Source organism: Papaver somniferum, chromosome 7 (assembly GCF_003573695.1).
Source record: "Papaver somniferum cultivar HN1 chromosome 7, ASM357369v1, whole genome shotgun sequence".
Classification (NCBI taxonomy): domain Eukaryota; kingdom Viridiplantae; phylum Streptophyta; class Magnoliopsida; order Ranunculales; family Papaveraceae; genus Papaver; species Papaver somniferum.
This window is the reverse complement of record NC_039364.1, coordinates 209,155,247-209,166,859: the sequence shown is the minus strand read 5'-3', so window position 1 is coordinate 209,166,859 and position 11,613 is coordinate 209,155,247. Positions and strand designations below refer to the sequence as shown.

The following is an 11,613-nucleotide window of genomic DNA, read 5'->3' as shown; positions in this document are numbered from 1 at the left end:
GTTCAAAAGATAAGCGTTATACTTTGTAGCCTAATTTCTTAATACTGTGATCATATGATCATGTCTCACTACTAGAGTAAAATAATCATTCACAGCTTAGCAGTTATGTTTTCAATATAGCACGACTTGAAAGATACGTTAGGAATGAAACAGTTCAAGTCAATATTACTAACCTCAAGAGGAAGGATGACGTCGTCGTTGTAGCTCGTTACTTCTTCACATTCTTCAGGTCTTTGAGTATTACTTGTATGTCTCATATTCCTAGACTTTCTAGTCTAACCTATACTAAGTTGTCTCTAGTACATAATCAAGCGACTCTTAGATAAGTTTTGGTTCACTAAAATATGACAACCAAACTTGACATACCAACGCTTGGTGGGTTCAACCGAGCTATGCTCTAACACCCACACCTCATGTGTGATACTAGTTGCGACTAGAGTCGATTCTCCTTTAACCTAGGTTTTCTAAAACCATTAAAGGTTAACGACTTAAAGACTTCATTGGGATTCTGAAGCCAGACCTAACTATTTTCTCTATAGTTGTGTGTTCTGGTCTTACTTTGTTCTATCGTATTGAGTACTATCTTCTCTAAGATTTGCTCGAGATTTAATATTCGATAGGTAAGATAAAAAGTAATCGCAAATCTCTTCGTCTCATTCTTTGTGATTCCATAATATCTTTTTCCCCTACCATACAGTTCAGATTATTGTGAGGTGATTGATATCACTAGGTTGTTCTTCGGGTATATAAGACCGGTGTATCAATTGGTTCCTGTTCACGTTGATTTATCAAAAGACGGAACAAAACTCGTAGGTATTTCTGCGGAGACAGATTTATCTATTCAATAGACTTTTCTGTGTGAGACAGATTTGTTTATCAAGTCTTCGACTTTGGGTCGTAGCAACTCTTAGTTGTGGGTGATATCAGCTAAGGGAATCAAGTGTGTAGAGTCTTGCTGGGATTCAGAGGCGTAAGGAACGCGACTCTACCTTAATCTGTGTGAGATTGGTTAGGGCTCAACTACATTCCAGTCCGAAGTAAACTTGTAGTAGGCTAGAGTCTGTAGCGGCTTAATACAGTGTGGTGTTCAAATCTGGACTAGGTCCCGGGGTTTTTCTGCATTTGCGGTTTCCTCATTAACAAAATTTCTGGTGTCTGTGTTATTTCTTTTCCGCATTATATTTTTTATATAATTGAAATATCACAGGTTGTGCGTAGTTCAATTAATTAGATATCCAACCTTTGGTTGTTGATATAAATTTATTGACACTTGAACATTGGTATTTGGTACCGTTCAAGTTGTTTCTCATGATAATCAGGCTCGCGGATTTCTATCTGTTTGATTTGCTGATTACATTGAGAAACAAAGATACAACTCTTTGATATATTTCCGTTGATTGTGTCTGACCGTCTAGTTGATTCATTCTCTTGGAATTATATTGGAGTTAGTCCATACAGATTGCCTAAACTAAATATTGGGTGTGGTTGTTAGACCCCCGCTTTTTCAGGATCCATACCCCTCATGGTGGCTTCACATCACATCCATTTCAAAAATTACTAGCATCCAAAGTAGGTGAGTCTTCTTATTACAAGGATACTTCATTCCCTTGGAAATTGTTTTGGAAGAAGAAAAATATGGTCCCAAAAATCCACATCTTCATGTGGAGATCTCTGCATGATGGCATTGGTGTTCAATAATATCTAGGGAGATTTATATACGTCCCTACTGAGTACAAATTCTGCAATGCTTAGATTGAATCTGTAGATCATGTTTTTCTTCAGTGCTCTGTAGCTCAAGTTGCACTGTTTGGTTCTCCCCTCAACCTTCGACTATACAATCCAGCAGCGGTAAAAGTCAAGAAATTTATTGTTGACTGCCTATTTAAAGAGAGTGAAGACTACTTCTACATGTGTGCATGTCTGTTATGGGCTATATGGAAAGAAAGAAACGCTCTTGTCTTCGAGAATCAAAAACCAAATATTGGACACATCATCAGGGATGGTCTCTTCTGGTACAATAGGTACAATATCATGGAAGGTGAAGACAATAATGCAACAAGACCAGTTTCTATGCCTCAAGTTATTACTTCTCAACTGTCACAGTGGCTCCCTCCAAGGCAGAATTATGTTAAAATTAACGTCGATGTAGCTGTCGAAGACTTTCATTCATCTTGTGCAGTAATAGCTACCAACTCGAATGGGGATTTCTTGCGCAGAGGATGCCAGTTTCTGAAACAGAACAATCCCTTAATTGCCGAAGCTTATGGTTTCCTCCTCGCTTTTCAATTGGCTGAGAAAGAAGGCTTCAACAAAATTATTGTTGAAGGCGACTGCCAGGAAGTCGTCTATATCCTAAACGGTCAGACTACTATGACACCATGGAGAGTATTAGGCATTATTGAGAGAATTTAGAGTATGCGCTCTATCCTTTCTGATGTGGAGTTCAGTTTTGTTCAACGAGAAGCCAATTCTATGACACACAATCTCTCAAAACATGCATTACAACATAATGCCCATCAATGGTGGACATCTTCATAAATCTCTTTTATTCTTGGTGATGTAATGACCTCTAGTGTCAGCTAGTTTCTCTTTTTTTGTTCCTTCTTGTCCTTCTGACTATAAAAAAAAAAAAAACGGGTCGTGAGTTATAACCCCAAAGGTGTCACTATCCATCCACAAAAACCCCAAATAACAAAAGTAACACAAAAACCCCAAATAACAAAAGCAACACAAAAACCCCAAAGGTGTCACTATCCACCACCAACCAGTAACACCATTACTAATCAACGGTAACATGACAAACAACATCACTACCACCATCCTACCATCACCAACCAGCAACACCATCATCGCTGCCACCACTATCATCACCAACCACCACCACCACCATATCCACCATCAATATATACCAGCACCACCATCCACCAGCCAGTACCACCCATCACCATTAGCTTCATAACCATCATTGCCACCACTAGCTACCACTACTAGAAACCAACACCACATCCACTAACAAATACTAGCACTACCTGTTAGCGCATAGCTCGGTCGACCTCGCATGCATTTCTATCTCAATCATGTTTGTCAATGTTAGTGATCAAAACTATAAGTCTTGATTTCTAGCCTACATAGCTAAGTCTCGGACTAGGATAGAATAGTGTAGTTGAGCTCAAGGACTTCATGGCGATTCATCATACAACGACGAAGATCTACTCAAGGAACCGTGGAACATCATCAACAAAAAGGTATGTGGAGACTTTAACTTATCTATCACTCAAAAAGTCTATCTCTTCTATCTCCTACTTATTATGAGACAAAAGTTGTATGCTATATAGACTAGATCATACACATTTGATATTTTGAGCGGAGTATATCTCGCCTATCTATATCTCGAAATCATGTGTTGGTAAAGCGTTTCGCTTTGATCAAGTTTATCTTCACCTAGTGACGAAAGTCATGAAAAGTTTCAAGTACTTTGAGAATTGCTCTGACGTGAAACGGTCTGTGAATAACGGCTATATAACGTCCTCTGAGAATGTCTCAATGATTGGAATGAGAGTTTAGATTACATACCCATGTATTCCTTAATCTGAAGTTTTCGAACTTTGTTGATTGAGAGAAACCGGAAGAATTGGCTTTGCCAAGTCCGCGAACCCAGTCCGCGAACTGACAGAAGTTCTTGTACTGAGAATTTCTGCTGGGATTTTCCAAAAACTCGTTTGCGTGTAAGTCCGCGAACTCAGTCCGCGAACCTAGTCTGTGAACTGGCGAAAGTCTCTTTGCCTAGATTTTCTGCTGAGTTTGGAAAACTCCACTGGTTGTCTTAAGTCCGCGAACTTGTTTGTGACATTAAGAGGTTATGATCTAAAGATGTGCTCTGAACATGAAACTTAAATTACTAAGGAATGCTTTATGAAAACCGTCGCTATAAAGTTCATGAGCCGATTCAATCGAATCGAATCATATTTGTTTCAATTGTGTCTTGTGTAGTTACATAAGATCTCATAGGAATTGAACAACTCTTTAACTAGTTCATTTGAGTCAATTGAACTAGTTATGGTGAAGAAGAACAAGGTTAATATGAAATGCTCATATGGTTAACCTTTTGGGTTACTATGTTGAACCAACATACACGTACATGTTTGGGCATGGTTTTCACAAACCCAGTAAACGTCTACCCAAGTGTGTGTGACAATCTAAGTTTTCGATCTAACGGTTGAGAAATATTAGCTTGAATCTAAATCAGGTTTTCATCTAACGGTGAATATGGATTGCTTTGTAACTAAGGCAAAACCCTGATTTGAAAACTATATAAAGGAGACATCTAGCATTGTACAAAACTAATCCCCACACGTATGTGTGATACTAGTGCGCTCGCTAGAGTCGACTCTCCTTTAACCTTTGGTTTCTTCTCTAAAACCAGGTTAACGACTTAAAGACTTTATTGGGGTTGTGAAGCCAGACCGATACAACTTTATCGTAGTTGTGTGATCTGATCTTGCATCTTTTATCGTACGAGTACAATCTTTGATTGGCTTGAGATCGTGAGAGTTCTCCGATAGGCAAGATAAAGAAGTCACAAACATCTTCGTCTCACTGTTTGTGATTCCTCGACAAACTGCCTGTGTAGTCAGGAAGGATTGTAGAGAGGTGATTGATTAATCTAGGCTGTTCTTCGGGAATATAAGACTGGATTATCAATTGGTTCCTGTTCACCTTGATTTCATATCTTAAGACGGAACAAAACCTAGGGTTTATCTGTGGGAGACAGATTTATCCTTTGATAGACTTTTCTGTGTGAGACAGATTTGTTTATTATCAAGTCTGCGATTTCGGGTTGCAGCAACTCTTGGTGGTGGGTGAGATCAGCAAAGGGAATCAAGTGCGCAGTATCCTGCTGAGATCAGAGATGTAGGATTACAACTGTACCTTGGATCGGTGGGAGACTGATTGGGGTTCAACTATAGTCTAGTCCGAAGTTATCTTGGAGTAGGCTAGTGTCTGTAGCGGCTTAATACAGTGTGTTTCAATCTGGACTAGGTCCCGGGGTTTTTCTGCATTTGCAGTTTCCTCGTTAACAAAATTTCTAGTGTCTGTGTTATTTCTTTTCCGCATTATATTTTATATAATTGAAATAATACAGGTTGTGCGTTCGTGATCATTAATTGGAAATCCAACCTTTGGTTGTTGATTGATATTGATTGATCCTTGGACATTGGTCTTTGGTACCGTCCAAGTTATTCCTTGTATTTGATAAAGACTCGCTATTGATTTTAGCTTGAGTAAAAATCAAATCAAGAGAGAGATATTAACTCTTTGAGATACTTTTATCTAGATTGAGTCTGACTGTCTAGTTGATTCTCTAACAAAGTATTTTGGAGTTAGTCCATACAGATTGCTAAGCGAAATATTGGGTGGTGTTGTTAGAACCCCGTTTTTTCAATTGGTATGAGAGCAGGGAAACACGTTTAAGACCTAACAAGTCTGTGTTTGTAGAGATCCGACCCTATGGACAAGAGTACTATCTCTGACAACGCAACATCAGTACAGGACTACTCAGATAAGTTTCAACGATCTGAAACCACTGACGAAAACTCCTTCTCGTCTCTTTCAGCCGAATCTAAATTCAACTGGGGGAAATTTCTTGATGAACAGTTGGATGATCTCTCTGATGATAGTGATTCTGAAGAAGGACAGAGTCTTGATGAGGAAGTTTCTCAATACATTAAGTTGTTTAATCGTGAATTGAAGGAAACAAGGATAACTTCTTGCTTGAGAAAGTATATGGGTCCTCTCTGTCAAGAAAACAAAAAGTTGAGAAAACTCTTCAAAGGTTATGATGGTGGATACAAACTGTTACAATCTACCGTTAAAGATCATGAAGAAGAGGTTCGCTCAAAAAAATCTGAATGTGATAATCTTCTTCGGAACCTCTGTATATTAAAAGAGAGGCTTGCCGAAACTGAAGCAAGATGTGAATCTCAACAGAAGAGTTTCAATGACAAAGAACGCAGTCTTCTTATCAAAGATAAATCCTTGGAAACCAAACTCACTGCTGCTCATAATAAGGTAAAATCACTGGAAGAGAATCTAAATAGGTTCGGTTCTAGCTCTACAAAACTGTCTTCTATGCTGGGAGACTGTAAAGAACATCATGACAAACGTGGTCTGGGATATAAAGGAACAGACGCTCCTAACAGTGGTAACACTAAGTTTGTCAAAGCTGTTAATATTTTTCCATGTGAAGAACCTGTGTCAGCTTGCAAAAACGAGGACTCTACTTCTTCTAAATCTGCTCAAAAGAGAACTACTGAACGTAAGTCCTTCAACTGCTATTACTGCGGAAACAAAGGACACTCTGAGCGAAGGTGTCGTCTTCGGATAAGGAATGAAAAACTTCACAACATTCTTAATTAGTTGTCTAAAGAAGTTTTTAAACCTATATCACATATTGGAATCAACCCTGTGTCGACCTCAAGGGATATACTGTGATAAGGCTTTTCCTAGTTATGTCTTCAAACCGAAGGATGCCTATAATGGCGGAAGGAAAAACAGCAAGAGTGTGACAGGTGTTGTGAATCAGTCTGAAAGGAGAAAAAGGAACAGAAGAAAGAAAAGCGAGTTAAGTTCCTCTAATTTTCTCAAAAAGGACTTTGAATCCAATTCAAATTTCTTACATGTCAACAATCGAGTCTCTGATTTGAAGATTCACATAAACAGACTAAGACGGAATATCAAGAAAACATGGAATGTTGTTAACCCAGGTACTTTTAAATCGTCTCTTGACAATACTTCTTCAACTAAACCAGGTAGTTTGTTAAATACCGATGAAAAAGAAAAAGAAGAAGTAAACAATTATGAGAAAGATGCTCATCTTATTACACCCTGACATGTTCATGTTGCATCTCTTTTTAATTTTTATCCTGTTAAAAAGGGATGCTCTTGATTCTCAGGATTTTTCGTCTTGAGAAAGCTGTCAAGATTGTACTGCATTCGATGTTACTTTATTCCTTTTGCTCCTCAACATCTATTTCTTTTACTTTTCTTTGGGCTTCCTGGTCTTTCATAGGCCCGTTTCTCTAGTACACGCACCAACCCTCACGAACGTCATGCTTCCTAGGGTTTGATGGAATTCCTTATTTATATAATGTGTTCCAGAGGTGCAAAAAGATTCTCTAAAAAAAATTTTGGTGCACAATGGACGGAAGCAACAAGGTTGATGATGTTGAGCTATGTCCTATTGATATCTCATGCTTTCATGCTCTTGATCATGAAAACGAAGACAAACTGCCAGTTCAGATTTCTTCACAACTGGTAGGAAATCTTCTTGGAGACTTTAAGGTCATACGCGAAAAACTTGGTATCGCAACACGGAATCTAGACTACCTAAAAGACGAACTAAGGAAGGAAACTGAGGAACTCGTTCTTGTTCAATCCCTGGTTGCAGACAGGATTTAGTTTTTCGTCTGATCTTGGGTCTAGTTGGTTGCCTAGTATGTCTTCTTTTTGAATTAGTTGGAAGAATAACTAGTGCTTTGAATAGCGATGATTATGACTGCACATAGCTATTTTTGTTTTCATCTTCTTATGTTTATTTAGGTTTATTGGTTTTTAAATTCTAAAAATATTTGGAGGATGATATTATTGCAGTATTAATCGGTTTTGAAGTATTGCAATATTTTTATGGGATATGTATTGTTTGCGTCCGTGAACTTGAAGGTCCCATATTGTGTCAAAAGTAAAGTCGTTCATGAATTAATATTCGTATTGATGAAAGGACGAATGGACTTTTGACAATTACAAAAGTTATTCCTATGCAGTCATGTATTTGATGGAAAATAGGATAAAATCTTTTGTTTGACAAGAATAAAGTCTATTATGTCGTTATGATGTAAAATAGAATAGATCCTTGTATGTTATCCACGGTATTGATCTACATTTATCCATTTTGCTATGTTTTACCGTGAAGGATCCATTGTGTGTCTTATGTTGAGCACGATACAACTAAGTAGATTATTCTTATTGGCTTTGTTGGTTGTTCCATAAGATGCTATATGTTGAGCATTATGAACTAAATTAATCATCTTGGTTGGTTATTTAGTTATTTTCTACGAAAGTCTTCTTTTGTCGAGCAAATCCTTTGACAATTAAATTGATTACTTTTGTGATTAGTTTGGTTGTTTGTATTCCAATTACATTAATTATAAGTTCTCTTGTAATTAGTCTAGGTGAGTTTTCATATATTCCACAAGTTCTTGTGTTGAGTATATGAACGGCTATACAAATCATGTTCTATTGGTTAATGTAGTCGTATATTCCGTAAGGTTTTTCCTTATGTTGAGTATGTGAACGATTAAGTTAGTCGTCTCCGAATGATTATCTTAGTCGTAGCTCCGTAAGTTTACTTATGTTGAGCACCTTCAATTAAATTGGTCACTTTTGTGGTTTGATTTAGTTGCGTATTCCAATTAAATTAATCATGAGTTTTCTTGCGATTAATTTGGTTGAGTTTTGGATATAGAAAATCATTTCTATGGTTTTTGGTGTCCGTTAAAAATCCTTCTTTTCTTTCGAAATTAAGGTCGCTCTTGTTGTTCTTTCGGGAATGACATCAAATGGGGGAGAGTTCTTTTGAACTTGTGCTTAATGGTAATATCTTGCGGGGTGTGCGGCTGTGGAATTTTATACGGGTTATCTTGTATCTTAAAACTCCTTGATGAATGCATTTAGCTTCGGCTTTATGATTGCATCTAAATTAAGTTGGTATGTGTTTTTCTTTTAGTCTATGAAATGTCTCTTGTGGAAATATCATTATGATCCCGTTCTTGTACCTTTGCCAATTTTATTGACAAAAAGGGGGAGAAATATTGTAGTTCATACTACAAATACATATGGTTTTTGGATCATTGTGTAAGGGGGAGTCGTTTCCATGATCGAGATGGAGTATTTACTAAGGGGTATTGATATATATCACCATAGTGTTATTGTTAAAGTCATGATACAATTGGACTTTGATGTTACATAATAATACTATGACACTATATAATAATGATCGAGAATCTCGATTTCTCTCATTGTTATAGCTTCGGATCTTCAACAATGGTGATGCTAAACTTACAACCTTTGGTATCATTGAAGTACTTGGAAGGACGAAGATTTCAGGGAATGTTGAAGATTATACTATGGAATAGGATCCACTAAAGTTTATCTTTTTTGTATTCCATATGTATTAATAATTTTGTCACTAAAATTGACAAAGGGGGAGATTGTTAGAGCATAGATCGATCGACCTCGCATGCGTTGATATCTCAAGCATGTTTGTTAATATTAGTGATCAAAACTATAAGTCTTGATTTCTAGCCAACATAGCTAAGTCTCGGACTAGGATAGAATAGTGTAGTTGAGCTCAAGGACTTCATGGCGATTCATCATACAACGACGAAGATCTACTCAAGGAACCGTGGAACTTCATCAACAAAATGGTATGTGGAGACTTGAACTTATCTATCACTCAAAAAGTCTATCTCTTCTATCTCCCACTTATTATGAGACAAAAGTCGTATGTTATATAGACTAGATCATACACATTTGATATTTCTATCCGAGTATATCTCGCCTATCTATATCTCGAAATCATGTGTTCGTAAATCGTTTCGCTTTGATCAAGTTTATCTTCACCTAGTGACGAAAGTCATGAAAAGTTTCAATTACTTTGAGAATTTCTCTGACGCGAAACGGTCTGTGAATAACGGCTACATAACGTCCTCTGAGAATGTCTCAATGATTGGAATGAGAGTTTAGATTACGTAACCATGTATTCCTTAATCCGAAGTTTTCGAACTTTGTTGATTGAGAGAAACCGGAGGAATTGTCTTTGCCAAGTCCGCGAACCCAGTTCGCGAACTGACGGAAGTTCTTGTACCGAGAATTTCTGCTGGGATTTTCCAAAAACTCGTTTGCGCGTAAGTCCGCGAACTCAGTCCGCGAACTGGCGAAAGTCTCTTTGCCGAGATTTTCTGCTGAGTTTGCAAAACTCCACCGGTTGTCTTAAGTCCGCGAACTTGTTTGTGAGCTTAAGAGGTTATGATCTAAAGATGTTCTCTGAACATGAAACTTAAATTACTAATGAATGCTTTATGCAAACCGTGGCTATAAAGTTCATGAGCCGATTCAATCGAATCGAATCATCTTTGTTTCAATTGTGTCTTGTGTAATTACATAAGATCTCATAGCAATTGAACAACTCTTTAACTAGTTCATTTGAGTCAATTGAACTAGCTATGGTAAAGAAGAACAAGGTTAATATGAAATTATCATATGGTTAACCTTTTGGGTTACTATGTTAAACCAACATACACGTACACGTTTGGGCATGGTTTTCACAAACCCAGTAAACGTTTACCCAAGTGTGTGTGACAAGCTAAGTTTTCGATATAACGGTTGAGAAATATTAGCTTGAATCTAAATCAGGTTTTCATTTAACGGTGAATATGGATTGCTTTGTAACTAAGGCAAAACCCTGATTTGAAGACTATATAAAGGAGACATCTATCATTGTGCAAAGCTAATCCCCACACGTCTGTGTGATACTAGTGCGCTCGCTAGAGTCGATTCTCCTTTAACCTTTGGTTTTCTTCTCTAAAACCAGGTTAACGACTTAAAGACTTCATTGGAATTGTGAAGCCAGACCGATACTACTTTTATCGTAGTTGTGTGATCTGATCTTGCATCTTTTATCGTACGAGTACAATCTTTGATTGGCTTGAGATCGTGAGAGTTCTCCGATAGGCAAGATAAAGAAGTCACAAACATCTTCGCCTCACTGTTTGTGATTCCTCGACAAACCGTCTGTGTAGTCAGGAAGGATTATAGAGAGGTGATTGATTAATCTAGGCTGTTCTTCGGGAATATAAGACTGGATTATCAATTGGTTCCTGTTCACCTTGATTTCATATCTTAAGACGGAACAAAACCTAGGGTTTATCTGTGGGAGATAAATTTATCCTTTGATAGACTTTTCTGTGTGAGACAGATTTGTTTATTATCAAGTCTGCGATTTTTGGTTGCAGCAACTCTTGGTTGTGGGTGAGATCAACTAAGGGAATCAAGTGCGCAGTATCCTTCTGGTATCAGAGGCGTAGGAGTACAACTGTACCTTGGATCGGTAGGAGACTGATTGGTGTTCAACTATAGTCCAGTCCGAAGTTAGCTTGGAGTAGGCTAGTGTCTGTAGAGGCTTAATACAGTGTGTATTCAATCTGGACTAGGTCCCGGGGTTTTTCTGCATTTGCAGTTTCCTCTTTAACAAAATTTCTGGTGTTTGTATTATTTCTCTTCCGCATTATATTTTATATAATTGAAATGATACAGGTTGTGCGTTCGTTATCATCAATCGGAAATCCAACCTTTGGTTGTTGATTGATCTTGATTGATCCTTGGACATTGGTCTTTGGTACCGTCTAAGTTATTCCTTGTATTTGATAAAGACACGCTATTGATTTGAGCTTGAGTAAAAATCAAATCAAGAGAGAGATATTAACTCCTTGAGATACTTTTATCTAGATTGAGTCTGACTGTCTAGTTGATTCTCTAGCAAAGTATTTCGGAGTTAGT

At 37.5% G+C, this 11,613-nt stretch overlaps 1 protein-coding gene across 1 annotated transcript; it reads left to right on the top strand.

Moving 5' to 3' along the window:
- The first annotated feature begins 1,678 nt into the window (after positions 1-1,678).
- On the top strand, positions 1,679-2,412 carry LOC113295875. The gene is made up of 2 exons (XM_026544203.1): positions 1,679-1,687; positions 1,783-2,412. The coding sequence occupies exons 1-2, from the start codon at positions 1,679-1,681 to the stop codon at positions 2,410-2,412; spliced, it is 639 nt and encodes a 212-aa protein (XP_026399988.1).
- Positions 2,413-11,613: the final 9,201 nt, after the last annotated feature.